The sequence below is a fragment of the Sciurus vulgaris genome (assembly GCF_902686455.1).
Source record: "Sciurus vulgaris genome assembly, contig: HiC_scaffold_276_arrow_ctg1, whole genome shotgun sequence".
Lineage (NCBI taxonomy): Eukaryota > Metazoa > Chordata > Mammalia > Rodentia > Sciuridae > Sciurus > Sciurus vulgaris.
In genome coordinates this window covers 1-16,349 of record NW_027632777.1, presented here as the reverse complement: position 1 = coordinate 16,349, position 16,349 = coordinate 1, and the positions used below count along the sequence as shown (strand labels likewise).

The 16,349-nt window shown below is 36.6% G+C and overlaps 2 protein-coding genes across 2 annotated transcripts; one reads left to right on the top strand and one right to left on the bottom strand.

The window, feature by feature from the left end:
* Window positions 1-4,886: 4,886 nt before the first annotated feature.
* LOC306652553 (transcription factor E2F6-like) lies at window positions 4,887-5,483 on the bottom strand. The gene has a single exon (XM_079125386.1). The coding sequence runs from the start codon at window positions 5,303-5,305 to the stop codon at window positions 4,913-4,915; it is 393 nt and encodes a 130-aa protein (XP_078981512.1). The 5' UTR covers window positions 5,306-5,483; the 3' UTR covers window positions 4,887-4,912.
* A 7,977-nt stretch (window positions 5,484-13,460) lies between these two features.
* Window positions 13,461-16,328, top strand: LOC306652554 (CCR4-NOT transcription complex subunit 7-like). Its single transcript, XM_079125387.1, has 2 exons — window positions 13,461-14,451; window positions 16,044-16,328. The coding sequence occupies exons 1-2, from the start codon at window positions 13,723-13,725 to the stop codon at window positions 16,170-16,172; spliced, it is 858 nt and encodes a 285-aa protein (XP_078981513.1). The 5' UTR covers window positions 13,461-13,722; the 3' UTR covers window positions 16,173-16,328.
* Window positions 16,329-16,349: the final 21 nt, after the last annotated feature.

Here is a 16,349-nt window from a genome sequence, read left to right as displayed (position 1 = left end):
CACTTTCTATCCCATTTTATTTGGCCACTAACTATCCCTGCCTGAGCTTACATTTGGTCCTGCTGCTGAGCCCTCTGAGACCTGCCAAGCTTACAGAGAACACCATGATATGTTAAATAAGCCTGACTCAAGATAGAGGTTAAATGTTTCTTCATATGTTGATGTTGGAAAGGAATGAAAAAATGGTGGTGACCCTCATGAAAATATTAGGAAGATCAATAGAGTAGAGAAAAGATGTATAAAGGAACATTGCATGGGTTGAAGTGAGGCAGTACTAGGATATGAAACCTAACAAATTATGCTGTGTTCTCATATGAATGAGATAAATCTTGCTAATATTTACATAACAAAATTCTTGATAAATAATTTTGTTCAGTGTACTGAACACAAATATTTCACTTAAAATTTTGACTATTAGTTCTCTGAAAAGAAATAAAGATTACAATGTGTTAGCAATTTAAAATGCTTAGTATCTGCTAGGCATTGAGTAATGCATATCATATTCATAACCCCATATTTTCATTTCTTTACTGGCAATATCACTCTTGAATAATCCAGAATGTTTTTAGTGATCTGTGTAATTTAAAGATAAATGTTTCTATTGTAAGACCCTCAAAAAGGAGACCCTAACTCTGTCCCATGGATCGATGGCAACCCCAATCAACTGCAGAGGCATCACTTGATGCAAATTGCAAGAGGCTTTTATTCCATTGTTCTGGGACCCAACTCGTAACTCACACAAGAGTGGAGGAGTGGAGTCCCTAGCAGAAAATCTTACAAGTTTATAAAGGCAAAAACCACACGTCGGGAGGGGTCGCACATGGAAGGGAAAAGGGGAACAAAGCCACCAGGAAATTCCAAAGGGGGTCTGGGTTTGCTGATAACATACAACATGTTTCACAATGTTTTACAACAGGGCATAGATTCTGGTCAACAGTTTCTGGTAATCTTATATCCCATATATCTTAACTGTCTGAGCACTATCTTGCTTAATTTACCCTTTTACTCTCTGTTTGGGGCTGTTTCCTGGAACAGCTTTAAGGGCTTTGTTCTCATCAGTGGGAGGGAGACCTTAGGGAGTTGAGATAAAACAGACAGCTTAAAAAAATGTCCATTCTTTCACTATGAAGTATTACAATATATTCTAATGCTAAGTCTTAGAATATAGAAAGTTATCATACATAGAGCATAGTGTAATATTGATGGAATTTCATGTTTTTCTTTTGTTAATTTTTTTTTTTTTTTTCAGTGCTTAGGATTGAACCCAGGGCCCTGTGCTTGTCAGGCAAGCACTTTACTTATTGAGCTATCTCCCCAGACATTTGTTCAAATTTTTAAAAAAATGAATAAGTGACTATGAAGTATGTCATTAAAATAAAAATAAATATACTAATAAAACATTAATATGAAGTATATATATAAAAGTAGGTAGATAGCAATTAATCACAGAAGTTTCAAACTTCATTACAAGCTCTTATTTTTTTTCTTTTTTTTTTTTTGAATGTGTAAGATGTTTTTCTTTTTTTTTTTTCCTCATAAATTTACATAGGGTAATGTTGTTTGATTCATTCTGTTATTTTTTCCCTTCCCCCCACCCCTCCCGCCCCTCTTTACCCTCTATACAGTACTTCCTTCCTCCATACTTGCCCCCCTCCCTAATCCTAACTCTAACCCTAATACTAACCCTTCCCTCCCCCCCATTATGTGTCATCCTCCACTTATTAGCGATATCATTGAATACCCTGGGACATGTCTTAGCTACCTTGATAAATAAATTTTGTGTACTGCCATTCTAAAAACCATTTTTTCAACCCTAAAAGGTACTGTAATGTGTAAATATTTAGAAAAATCTGTATTACATGCCTGCACCATGTGGAATGGAAGAGTAAGGGTTCACGAATTGACATTCAGGTGTAAGACTTGAAGATAAATAGAAGATAATTGAATCTGTATACCTAAAAAATTGCTAGGATTAAAATACAAAAGGACTGTAAAGGAGGATGCAATTGATTGAAGAAAAAGAGAAGAAAAGTCACACCATGGGCAGATCTCCAGGGTTTAGCATTTCTAGTTTACAAATTAATTTTTGCACCTATTTCTGTGTTTCCAGTCCTCTTCATTCTGATTATTGCCTGTGGACATAACCTTCAGAAAGGGAGGCATAAATCAAGCATACCAGTCCCAGTGCTCTTGAGTTACTGTTTTTACATAATTTGTAAAACCTTAAGATATCTTTTTCATATGGACATGCTAGCTAATAGTAAGAGTGATGATGCATATATATAGTGCTTCTCCCTAATGTGTAAATGATATTAGCTGCTAAATTTTACATATTTTATCCTTAAAATTCCTTTGTATAGTTAGGGTACATTCTTTAGGTTATTTCCACAATCTGAGCGTGTGGGGGACTCGAACCCAGGCCTCCAGCATGAGGGGCAGGAACTCTAAGAGATGGGCTAAATGGCCTGCAGGGTACATTCTTTAAATCATAAGTTGAGTTCAGCAGAAAACAAGGATTTCAAAAAGTTTACCCAATATGAATTAACTTTTTTAATTCACATGAACTAATGTCATGTAAATCCATTTTTATTTTAATTTTAAAATGTGAGCATGCTCCTTGAACTGTAAGTTAATTTTGAATTCATGTAAATGTAATCATAGTGTGTACACATTTGTAGATATCAGTCAAAAAGAGAAATTTTTATAATTAATTGTAAGTGAAGTTATATAGCAGTGAACATGCATTAGACATTGATTTAATTTGTCTAAGAATATAAGATATAAAAAGAAAAAATTCAAAATAATTTGCTTCACTGAATTTTGTCCTGATAATTGTTACTCACCTTTTTTTTTTTTTTTTTTTTTTTTAATTTGGAGTGGCGGAGCTACTTCATTTATGTAACACATTTACAATTTACATAAGATTTTTGCTGACATGATTTCACTTTTCCCTCAGAACAATGTATAAGGCAGAACATTCATCACATTTCACAAGTCAGGAATTGCTGCTTACCTTTGGCAATGCTTCCTTGGTTGGGACACTATCTCCTTTAGGTTTTTCCCCCATTCTTTTCTCAGGAAAGGCTCCTTCTTCTGTATTCCCCTTAAAATAGCTATTCTTGGGCCTCTCCTCTTCTATTTTCTTCTTAGATGCCCTCTTCTACTCTCACGATTTAAAAGATCACACATCAACTAATATCTGCCCAATCTGCTACACAGAGCTCAGCTCCTTCCAAGAGCGACTGACCTACACACTTCCAACTTCCTGCCTGGGCTCTCACTTTCACGTCCAAACTTAGTTTTTATCCCACCCTTGCTGTTCCTCCAACAAGCCCAGTGACCACTGCCCCCTGTAGCTTTTCTTTAGCTTATTTCAAAAGACAACTTTTTGTCTAAAACAGAAGGAGATGCCTCAAGGCTAACCATCCCATTTACTAGCAGTCCCCAAGCATAAAGAAATTAAAAAGCAGGGACTATGGGGGAGGAGCTGGTGTCCAGCAGAGGACAGGACTGGCAAAAGCTACTGAACTCAGAATATGTGAATCCATTATTTTGTAATATTTTGATTTTGGATCCGCACCCTAAGTCTTTTTATATAAAGTCTTAATTTTAAGTTGCTTCGATTTTTTCGTTGAAAGCAAGAGAGGCTTCAAATGATGCTCACGGGAAACCTGTGTGGCAGACAAGCCAGGTTTTATCAGTCTCCTTCTGCAGTCATGCACTCCCTGATCTGTCCGACGTTCACTGAGCACTCCCAGTGGGCCAGGCACGGTGCAAGGTGCTGGGATATAACAATGATCATGACAAAGTCCCTCAAGGCGTCACAGTCTAATGGTACACTACTGAGTAAACTGAGGCACAGAGTGGTAAATGACTTGCCCACTGAGGTAGAAATAGCTAGGTCTTGGGAAGGGGGGACTAGAGCTGGAGAGAGGGCAGGGTACAACTCATGGTAAGTAAAACCCCTCCAACTGAGGAGGAAGGCTGCACACAGACACATATTATAAAATCTGCTCACAAAAAGCTTAACACAGTTTCCAATTTCACATGACTGAATTCATGTCTCGGTGAATTAGGCTACTCCACGATGGCATTTCTATACTTTCCCCCAAGGATTTGGGGCATGCCACCAATCTGCTGGGACACAATAACTCTGTAGGCAGCTCAAAATCAAGAAGCATCTGACTCCAATTTTAGTGCTAGGAACCACATTAAAATACTTGAATTAGTATTATGAACTTAAATGTATAGCATGCTGTGATACTTCTACATGTAGAAGTTTGGAAAAACTCTCCTCTAACCCTCATCCAGAGGATTCTAATAAGTTATAGGTTCCAAAGAAATTAGAGCATCTGTCTGTCACTTTTCATATATACATTATTTTGGCTGTACAAGGGTGAAAAGTGTCACTTAGACATATTTCATAAGTAATCTAAACATTATACAGATATATACAAACACATCACATTTAGATCTGTGTGTACACCTAGCCAATGCACAACACTTAACTGCAAACGTGAACCAGTGTAAGGCAATTATTTTTGTGATATACCACATGATCCTTTAAGGAAGGCAGAGTCCACGAAGAACTGTCCGTGCCAGGCCTGACTGTCTGTTTCGTGGTACTCTTTGTGATGAAGTTATTTTAGGAGGCGAAATGTCTATTTCACTGACAAAATGCAGTGAACAATCATTAAAAAAAGTTGTTTTTGAATGCAGAAACCATAATTACCCAGTAATCTAAAAGGGGAGCTACTCGAAGACACTACTGGTCTTGGTGCTGCTACTCACTGATAATGAGAGCACTTCCTGGATGATTATTGCTCTGAAATTCAGATCGGTGCATGATTCATCACACAGGATGCTCTAAAGTGAAAAGGAAAAACTTCAATCCATCAATCCTCAAATGCTATCAGTTGTTCACTTCAAGCACATCTTCACTTTGCTGAGTAGAATTTTCTCCTTTCTCTGGGTGTTCTGGATGCTTGTTTTTAGATGAAGAGGTCCCTACCCTGTCTGATGTTTTGCCATTTGAATGGTTCTGCTCTACTTCACACAAATACACATCAATGGGTCCTCTGGTGCTCCTTATGTGTACCGTGATAGAGTCTTCTTTGGGAGCTAGAACATCCAACCTGGTTTCCTCTGGAGCTTTAACTGCAATAACAATCTGTTCATGAAAGGCTTGAATGCTATGAATATCTTGATACATCACATATGCCAGTCTTTCATTTTCTTTATCATCTGTTAATTCAAATAACTGTTGAGCCCAATCCTTGATTAACTCATCCAAAGCATCTTCCATTGCTGATAAGTCTGAAAGTTCCTCTTGCAGCTTCTTTTGTTGGGGCACTGCTCCAAAATTGTTAAGATCAGATCCTTTCTCATGGATACATATTGTACATTATCTTCTAAATTAATTCTTATTTTTGATGGCAGCAGGCTCTCCACGTTGATGGGGTCCCGGCAGCGGCGGCGCACCGTCTCCTCCCCCTGGTCCACGAGAAGGCTGGGCAGTGTCCTCGCTGGCCGCTGCTGACTCATGCTGCCGAGGGCGGCCTGCGCCCCTCGCGCCCGCGAGCGCTCCCGCCCCGCCCTCTGCGGTGGGCTCGAGCGCCACCCCCGACGTGACGGCTTCTCGGTGCCGGGCGCCGAGCGGCCTGCGGCTTGCTGGGGGGCGCCGCCTGGCTCCGCCGCCCCGCCCGCCGGGGCCCCACCAGCCCGTGAGCTCCCGCCTCCTGCACGAGGGGAGGAGGGTGACCCGCGGCGGTCAGGAAGCCGGCCACCATCTCTCCGCATCTCACCTTTAAAATGGATGGAATTTTGGCATCGTGTAAAATTAGAATACCTTTAAATGTTTCAGATGAAAACTAGAGTCAACTATAATGCAAATTGATGTGCAAAATAATTTAAAAAAAATATTCTAAATTTTTTTTTTATCTTCTCCACTTTCCCCACTCCACACAAAAATACACTTTATGCAATTGTCTCTAACTGTAAGAGTAAACCTGGGGGTGATTCAGACATCAAAATATTCTTTACAGCAAAATTCCCAGGGGAAAACTGCAATCCATTTCATCTTGTAACAAAAACGGTCATGACAAATTGCAGCCCAAAGTCTATGTATATTTTTTTCCTTTTCTTAGGGCATAAATATCCCCAGGAAAGGGAAATGAGCCATCTTCAAGGCACTGCACTCTTCACACAGTGATGAAAGGACTGTGCTATGACTTTCAACCTGCTAGACCCTTTTCTCATGGAACATGTATCTCAAAATATGCAGCACAAGTTCATCCTGAAACCAAACCACCTTGCTCTGTCCCAGAAAACAAATGGTTAGTTTGCTTTTCCTCTTTCAGGGAAACTTCTTTCAGCAAAAAATTTTATTTCACAAGCAACATTTTATTCAAACACAAAGACCCGAAGTTCCAGGCAGATGAAGCATATTTTTCTTTCAAAGTTTTTAGTAAGTGTTTTTTTTTTAAGTATAGAGTTTTAGTAGAATGTTTTATGAATCAGCAATAGGCATGGCTTCTCTCTAACCAGCAGCAATTAACAATAGAGTAGCAGTACTCTTTATTCTTGCTTCAGCTCCTATCCCCTTTTACATCTTGTGTAGAGCAGGTCAAAGGCACAGGCAATGCTGTAGGTGCTTCAGTGGGGTCCCGGTTCCTAATACACTCCACTGTGTATTCCCTCACATGGATCCATTGGATAAAGGTGGTCAGCTCTGGGTTTCAGAAGGCTGAAATTGCCTGCCTGGATACTGATGCTGATTAGTATGTGAGAACTAACATAATTTCTACAGATGTCTCTCCTTGGCACACTAATCTGATATAAATTGTGTGAAATTGTTCTCTTTTACCCTATAATGTAGTTTCTAGTGTATTAACGTTGATGTTCAATGTAAGGTCACCACAATTTACCATAACCCAAGCTTCAGTTTTAATCTTTCAGTGCCAAAGGAAGACCATATAAGAAAAAAATGCAGAAGCATGAGTGTTAAAGCTGAATTTCTATATCAGTCTTACTCAATCTGAACCAACTGTGGGATCCTGTGAAGAATGGCATTGCCTTTTACAAAAGAGTAAATTTGGGCCTAAGCACTAAAGAAGAAAAAAAAAATGCATAAGCCTCCAGAGGTGATGGAGGATATTTCCCTTACATATATCAATGACTGACATCATCTGAATGCCAAAGGAAATTCAAAAATTCTTCATGTGTGCGCAAAATAATTCTTGTAGCATTAATGAAAATGTATCATACTCTATTTAAATTCAATGCATAGTAATCTTACTTTATGGCAAAATTTTATGTATGTATCCAAAGGGAGAAAACTGTCAAATTATTGACACTGATTTTCATTAATGTTTTTCATGATTTTAAGTCTTAGTATTAAAAAATCTTCCTTTAAATAAACCTTCCACAATGCATACATAATTGCGATATTCATATCTTTATTTTCACAGCAAAACATCATTTTTTTCTGAAACAAATGCAATATTGGCAGGCAATTTACTTAAGTATTCACCCCATTGATACAGTCTTCTAATTTTATTGGGAAAATGGTTGTAATTGCCCTCTTTCCTCTCTTTCCAGCCATATTGTATTGGAAAGTTCAATAAAAATCATGGACCTTTTCTCATTAAGTTCTTCTTTGTAGAACCCCAGATTCCTTTAAGTATAAAATACTGAGCTCTCACATTCTTTCCATTCTCTAATTTCCTCCAGTCTTTTTTCTCTCCTCCACATTCAACTTGAATTTTATGTTTATCAAGATAAGCTCCCACTTACAGTTGAATTCTGTTTACTTTTTAAAAATTTTGATTATCACATTAAAATTACAAATACAAATAAAAATAGGGTTTATTTTGACATAATTAGAGAAGCACAGAGTATAATTTTCTCCAATTCAATCCCTGGTTTTCCCCAATTAAAGTTTCTCCTCGTTCCCTTGTTCACTATTCTCTATTCTCTTGATCTTTCTTATATTTATTGATCCATGTAATGTATTATTTTATCATTTATTTATTTACTTATTAATTAATTTATTTTTTTGGCTATGGTAGTAAAATCCTCTTTGATATAATTTTTCAAGCATGGAATATATCCTACTTTAATTAGGACCGCATTTTGTGGTTGTGACTGATGAAGCAGTTCACTGTGATACACACACACACACACACACATATGAACACTTTGGGCATATATCAAGGATTAGGATAACAGAATGGTTGATTCATTCTTAGTTTTTTAGGATATCCATACTTATTTTCAGGGCAGTTGCACCAGATTGCAGTCCCACCAGCAATGTATGAGTGAACATTTTTCCCCACATGGTCACAAACTTTATTGTTACTTTTATTCCTGAAAATTGCCATTATAAGTGATGTGAAGTCTCAGTGCAGTTTTAATTTGCATTATTCTGATTGCTAGAGATGTTGAAATTTTTTTTACTTATTTGTTTCCCATTTGTATTTCCTCTTCAATAAAGTATATCCTCAATTTCTTTGCCCATTTACAGATTGGGTTTCTTTTTGGCACTAAGTTTCTACAATTATTGCTTATCTTGGAAATTAACACCCTATCTGAGTAGCAGGTAGCAAAGATTTTCCCCCAATGGTTAGTTTTTTTTTTTTTTTTTCTTTTTAGGTGATTGTGAATGGAGTAGTGTTCTTCTTTATTTCTTTTTCAGTGGATTTCTTACTGATGCATAGAAATGCATTTGATTTCTGGATATTTATTGTATATTCTGATACTTTGCTGAATCCATTTATTCTTCCTATAAGATATTGGTGAAATTTTTTGAATCTTCCCAATATAGAATGACATTGTTGTCACATGAAAATGTGAGAATGAATATATATATATATATAATGTTAGGTGGAAAAAAGTGAGAAATGGATATTAGGAAGATAGACAGGTGAGAGGAAGAATACATATAAAGAGAAGAAAAAAATAAAAATATAAGAATGTACAGAATATACAACAGAATTGCATATATCACCATGCATATATCAGTGTCTTCAGCAAACTAATGCACAAAAAAATCTTGCTCCAAATATGGTGTAGAGACATGCCAAAGAAGAAAGAAATAAAAATAAGAAAAATCTCAGTGGAGAATTGAACAACTGTCTCTGCCAGTATCCAAACATTTCTCAGTCCTGTCTCTGACTTCCAACAAGACTGGCCCAGACAGGCCCTGGATGAACCAGTCACTATCTCACCAATCTGGGCCTCAGATGTCCTGCATTTGGCCACATTGCAATTGCAAGATTACAATGTCACTGAAAATTTGAAAAGAAACCACCAGGGATTAGCAATCCTGAGAGAGAGTAACTAGATGGCAGAAACCTGCATTTCCTTGAAGAAGATCCCATTTGCTTCCAAACCTCTAGGCACTCTGACATTGAATCTCTGGGTCCTGGCTAGTGTCCCCAGACAGATGAAATCCAATATGACTGTGTCAGCAAAAGATTCTGGTGCCCCAAAGAAACCCCAGACTCTGACCAGTATCTTAAAATGGTTGTGGCTATGTGCAAACAACCCTGGTGTCTCCCTGGCGGTGGACCTCTGGGCAGTTGTAGAAGTTATAGTAGCAGGAGTCTGTGACAGCAGGCAGGGGGTCAGCAGCAACTGCAGATGTCAGTGGTGATGGTAGCAGGTGGGGCACTGAGGCAGCAGTAGCAGTGGCATCAGCTGTAGCAGCAACTGCAACAGCACCCAGAGTGGAAATCTTCAGGTGACCTCCAGGGAGTTGCAGTGGCTTTGATAGTAGTGGTGTCAGTGGTAGCAGCAGTTGTGTCAGCAGTGAACATGGCAGGCTGGGTACCAGGCAGCATCAAGAGCAGCAGACCTGCAGGTGATGGTAACTGTGACAGTGACAACAGCAGCAACAACACCTGCAGCAGTTGCATCAGGGGCAAGTCTGCCCCAAGGGAAGACCTCTGTTCTGTGGTAATGGTGCCTACAGCAGGAGCACCTGGGTAAAAGGCCTCCAGATGTACACCTGGGCATGAGCAGCATAGGCACCCATAGAATACACCTCAGTCATTTGTGGCAGGGGCCTCAGTGGCAATTGTTACCCAGGGAAAACCTTATTTATAGATTTTTAAATCAGCATATTGTAGATATACATAAAATTTAACTTCACTGTACTTTATTTATATGTGTACATAAGAGAGTTTGGTTTGTTTTATTCTACTGTTCATCCCACTTTTCTTTCTTCCTCCTTCCTTATGACCCCTTTCTCTACTCCACAGATGACTGTACTATTTTCATTGGATTCTCCCTTTTTTCATTATTTCATCTAGCATTCACATTTAGCATTAGAGGGGAAATATTTGACCCTTGGCTTCCTGAGACTGACTTATTTCACAAAGAATCATGTTCTCCAGTTTCATCAATTTTCCACCAAATACCATTGTTTCATTGGTCTGTGTGACTTAGTCAAACTCCATTATGTGTGTACACCATATTATCTTTATTTCTTAGTCTGTTGATGGGTATGTGGGCTGGTTCTGTAATTTGGTTATTGTGAATTTTGTTGCTATAAATGCTGATATGGCTGATTTTTGATCCTTGGATAAATATTGAAGAGTGGGAAAACTGGGTCGGATGTTGCTCCCATTCCAAGTTTTGAAATGAAGAGCCATACAGTTTCTCGGAATTGTTATACTAGTTTGATGTCCAAACAAAACTGCATAAGTGGACATTTACCCCACTTTATTCCTTTTCTTATGTTTTAAAATTTTTTTAGATATACACAACAGTAGGGTGTGTTTGACATAACACATGGAATATGACTTCCCATTCTTGTGCTGTGCTTGATTGGAGTTACACAGGTCGTGTATTCATATAGAAACATAAGAAAGTAATATCTGTTTAATCCTACTGTCTGTCTTATTCCCATCCACCTCCTTTCCCTTAATTCTCCTTTCTCTAATCTAATAACCTTTTATTCTTCCCTTCTCCACCCAAATGTTCTATTATGTAGATTCCTACATTATTCTTGATAAATGCTATTGTAAGTGGAGTGAGATAAAAATATTCATTTAGTTCTTCTTGAATTTAATAATTTCACTGAAGTATAGAAAAAGAGCAAGGGCACAATAATAGACTTTGTCCTCCATGTAGTTTTGATTTGCATTTCACTGATTGTTAGATCTATTGAACATGTTTTCATATATATGTTGACCATTTGTATTTCTTATTTTGAAGAAATGTCTGATTAGATTTTTGCCCATTTATTAATTGGGGAGGTTCTTTTTTTTAGTTCTTTTTATAATCTGTATATTAATTTCATTTCTGAGGAGTAGATGGTAAAAATTTTATCACACTGGTAGGCTCTCTCTTCACATTCTTATTTCCTTTACTGTACAGAAGTTTTCAAATTTGATTTCATCCCACTTATTGATACTTGGTTTTATTGCTTGTGCTTTCGAAGCCTTTTTAAGAAAGTTGGTACTTATGTCAATATGTTGGAGAATTGGACCTTCATTATCTTTAAGCGTACAACTTTTACTTTACTTTCTAAGTCCTTGATTCACTGGAGTTGGCACTGGTGCAGGGTGAGAAATAGGGATCAAGTTCATTTTTTTCTACATGTGAATATCCAGTTTTCAGAGCACCATTGTTTAAAAGTTTCATTTTTCTTCACCCTATAATTTTGGCACTTTTATCACATATCAGGTCACTCTATGTGGATTTTTCTGTGTTTTATATTCCATTGGTCTTAAGGTCTGTTCTGGTGCCAATAGAATACTGTTTTTATAATAAAATTACAACATAAATGGATATCTGTTATTGTGATGCTTTTAGCATCACTTTTTAAAATTCAGAATTGCTTTGGCTATTCTATGTCTCTTATTTATTAAAATAAATTTTAGAACAGCTTTTATGTTAGTGTGTGTTGTGAAGAATGCCATTGACAGTTCGGTTGCTACTGTATTGAATCTGTTTACTGCTCTAGGTAGCATAGAACTTTTGATAATATTAATTCTGCTTATTCAAAAACATGGGAACTATTTCCAACTGCTAAGGTCATCTTCATTTTTTTTCTTCAGTGTTCTGTAGTTTTCATTGTTGATGTCTTTCATCTCCCAGGTTAGATTTTTTTTTCTTAAGTAGTTTTTTAGGGTTTTGTGATTGAGATATTTTTCCCAATTTCTTTTGCAGTAGGTTTATTCTTGCAATATAGGAATGCCATTGATTTATGTATGTTGTTTTGTATACAACTTCTTTAGTAAATTTGTTTATCAGCTAGAAATGTGCTAATATAGCATTTTAAATATTCTACATAAAGATGTATGTATCAGCAAAAAGAGACAAATGGACATCTTTTTTACTATGTGTATGCCCTTAGATTTCTTCTCTTGCCTGATTGCTCTGGCTTGAACTTCAAGTTGAATATGAGTGGTGACAGTTTATATCCTTGTTTTATTCTTGTTTTTAGAGGAAATGCTTTATTTTTTCTCTGTTCAGTATGAGGTTGGTATTGGCTTTCTCATACACAGTTTTTACAATACTGAAAAATTTTCTTTCTATCACTAGTTCCTCCAGAATTTTAAACATCAATGGGTGCTGGATATTTTCAAAAGGCTTTTCTGCATCTGTTGATATAATCAGGTAAATTTGTACTTAAATCTTTTTATGCAGTGAATTACACACATACACACACAAAGTAATATGTAAAAATTAATATATATGATAATATGAAAAACTTATTTTTTGGTAGTGTGAATTTAACCTAGAGATGATTTGATGACTAGCAACATATGAAGCTAGCAACTTTTAAATTCTTTCCATATTTTTATTATTGCATTAGAATTTTACAGTATGATGGAATTTATTTTTACATATTTCAACATCCATCCAATATAAAAATATGCAAAATTTTTCCCCAGTGTTTTCCTTTCCTTCTCCATACCCCAGGTTCCTTTCCTCCTTTTTTATTTGTTCTTTTTAGACATATGTGACACTAGAGTATATTTTGAGATATTGTACATGCATGGAATATAACTTGTTTTAATTGAGATCCAATTTTTGTGGTTATACATGATGTGGAATTTCACTGGTCATGTATTTATTGATGAATATAGGAAAATTATGTCCAAATCATTTGAATGCATTTTCTATTTCCATGCTACTTTCTTACCTTCATTCCCCTTTGTCTAGTCCAGTAAACTTCTTATTTTCTCCTGACCCCTTATTGTGTGTTAGCATCCACATATGATAGAGAATATTTGACCTTAGATTTTTTGAGCCTGGATTATTTCATATAGCATGATAATCTGTAGTTCTTTCCATTTACTGGCAAATGCCATAATTTCATTCTTCTTTATGGCAGAGTAATATTCTATTGTTCATATATACTACATTTTCTTTATCCATTCATCTGTTGAGGGGCACCTAACATGGTTTCTTAGCTAAAAACTCTTCAGAAGTGAGCTTCTAGAAGCTACGGCGCAGCACGGTGCGGCGCAGCTCCGGCTCCCCTTTCCCAGTTGCTGGGCGAGCGGTGTCTATGGGGCACCTGCTGCTGCCGCCGATACCGCCACCGCCACCGCCGCCGGGTGCTGCCTCTATGGCGAGGAGTAGGAGGAGGAGCGCAAGCTCAGAGACCCAAGTACACAAATAAAGGACAAAGTATTTTATGAAACAGATCTTCAATCAAATATAACATTTTGATGCTTGGCATCTAGACTCCCTTGTGCCCTCACTATGCCAGCAGCAACTGTAGATCATAGCCAAAGAATTTGTGAAGTTTGGGCTTGTAACCTGGATGAAGAGATGAAGAAAATTCGTCAAGTTATCCGAAAATACAATTACGTTGCTATGGACACCGAGTTTCCAGGTGTGGTTGCAAGACCCATTGGAGAATTCAGGAGCAATGCTGACTATCAGTACCAACTATTGCGATGTAATGTAGACTTGTTAAAGATAATTCAGCTAGGACTGACATTTATGAATGAACAAGGAGAATACCCTCCAGGAACTTCAACCTGGCAGTTTAATTTTAAATTTAATTTGACAGAAGGCATGTATGCCCAGGATTCTATAGAGCTACTGACAACGTCTGGTATCCAATTTAAAAAACACGAGGAGGAAGGAATTGAGACCCAGTACTTTGCAGAACTTCTTATGACTTCAGGGGTGGTCCTCTGTGAAGGGGTTAAATGGTTATCATTTCACAGTGGTTATGACTTTGGCTATTTAATCAAAATCCTGACCAATTCCAATTTGCCCGAAGAAGAACTTGACTTCTTTGAGATCCTTCGATTGTTTTTTCCTGTCATTTATGATGTGAAGTACCTCATGAAGAGCTGCAAAAATCTTAAAGGTGGATTGCAGGAAGTTGCTGAACAGTTAGAGCTGGAACGGATAGGACCACAACATCAGGCAGGATCTGATTCATTGCTTACAGGAATGGCCTTTTTCAAAATGAGAGAAGTATGAAGACATCAGTGCCTTTTTCTCACTTGGTTATTAGGTTGAGAACATTAAAGATCTGTTGGCAAAAGTTTTAGGCGCTAAGAACCTACTAAGTAAAAGTGTAGTTAGAGGTACCATATAAGTAACATTCACCACACTTAAGTGAAAGTATTCAAAAATAGGTCATCTTGAAATGTAGTTCTGAAGGAAAAGGAAGAATAAGTTCTTCGTAGGATAAAAGCTTAAAAATTTTAAACTGCCTTAGAAATCATGTAGATACAACTTTATTATTTTTCAAGTGAGAAAATAGAGGCTAGTAACTTTTCTCTAGGATCAAACATACTACTAGGAGGAGAACTCCACAGATCTTAGATTTCAGTGCCACTTACACCAAGTTAGGAAATTTAATTCCTAGTATGGCCTTTTTTTAGACCTGAAACTTAATGGTAAAATTTCATTTCCTTGTACCATTCTTTATTGTTTGAAGATTTTGTAGAGTAGGACTCATGCTTTTTATTAGATTGAGTCTTACAAAGGAGTTTTGGATTCTGAAGGGGTTAAATAAATCTAAAAGTAGAAGCTAAATCAAAAGATTAGGAAGAATCATCATATGTGATCAGTACCTCAAATATAAAGTCATTAAATGTAGAAGAAATTTAGTGAACTCAAGTCTACTCTTAGGTTATGTAATTGTTAGGCACAGTTATACCTTGCAGGTAAACAAAAAGGAAATGGGTGATGCAAAAACAAAATAGGATGGATTTTTTTCCCTATAAAACAGTTTTGCTTTTTGCAAAATTTTTGCTGTGGAGTGTGTTCTCCTAGATATTAAGAAGTTGACTGAGACTGGGACCTCAATATTTTTGTAGAAATGTATTAATAATAATAGAAAGCATTAAATCTGTTTAGTACTATTAATTCAGAAGTGATTTGAATTATCCATTTATGACAAGGAAATACTTTGTTTTTTTACTTTTTATTGCTTCATTACAAAATTAAAACTACTTTTAAAATTTTTCAGATTTGCATTTTACCAAATGCTTTAGTAGTTTAATTAATGGTGGATTTCTGGCACTAATTTGTTATCTTTATTTTTCTTGGCTTCTTCAAGCACTGTAACCTAGTGTGGATGTTCGTATTTTACTTTCCATAACTTAGTTTTTATTTTTAGTCATCTCAGCCTTGCTGGTAGATACAAGGCCACTTAAAAATTTCATTATTTTTCCCCACTAAAACCTTCATTTTTTTCCTCCACCATCATTAGCTATTTTCATTTGTTCTTACTGTTGAGTATTGTTTAATTAATGGAATAAAAATGTCTGCCATTTTTCCATGCTTAAAAATTCTCATAAAAGAGGTCTAAATGTTAATGAGAAAGACATGTATTTATACATTTTTTTGTATAGTCTCTGGTTTCCTTTGAGCTCTGTACTTCCTGAGGACATCGGTCTTATTTGTTAAATGTCTGTGTGTGGCTTCAAAGGAACACCATAGAAAAGAACTGCCAATATAGTTAAAACAGTCAGTACTTAACATCACTGAAATATAAATTGCAAGGTACCTTTTGGTTAAAATTATCTTTTTTTTTCTTCTTCAAAATTCCTTTTTAGATATTCTTTGAAGATCATATTGATGATGCCAAATATTGTGGTCATTTGTATGGCCTTGGTTCTGGTTCATCCTATGTACAGAATGGCACAGGGAATGCATATGAAGAGGAAGCCAACAAGCAGTCATGACATGAAATAGTCCTTTTTATTTTATTTGACCTACACACATGCTTGTATATAGGTTTTATCTCTGGTTGAATCCTTTGAACAATAGACAGTACCTTTTCCCCCCTTTTGATGCCCATTTGTTTTTGCCTTTCAGTACTAAGTATGACCATTCCTATCTCAGATCTTAATAAATAGAAA

What these genes read in the sequence shown, in the direction of transcription:
- LOC306652554 (XM_079125387.1), top strand. Translation starts at nt 13,723, where the DNA reads ATGCCAGCAGCAACTGTAGATCATAGCCAAAGAATTTGTGAAGTTTGG. An exon ending in CCTTTTTCAAAATGAGAGAA is followed by an intron (nt 14,452 to 16,043) that starts GTATGAAGACAT and finishes ATTCCTTTTTAG; the next exon opens with ATATTCTTTGAAGATCATAT.
- LOC306652553 (XM_079125386.1), bottom strand. Translation starts at nt 5,305, where the DNA reads ATGGAAGATGCTTTGGATGAGTTAATCAAGGATTGGGCTCAACAGTTA.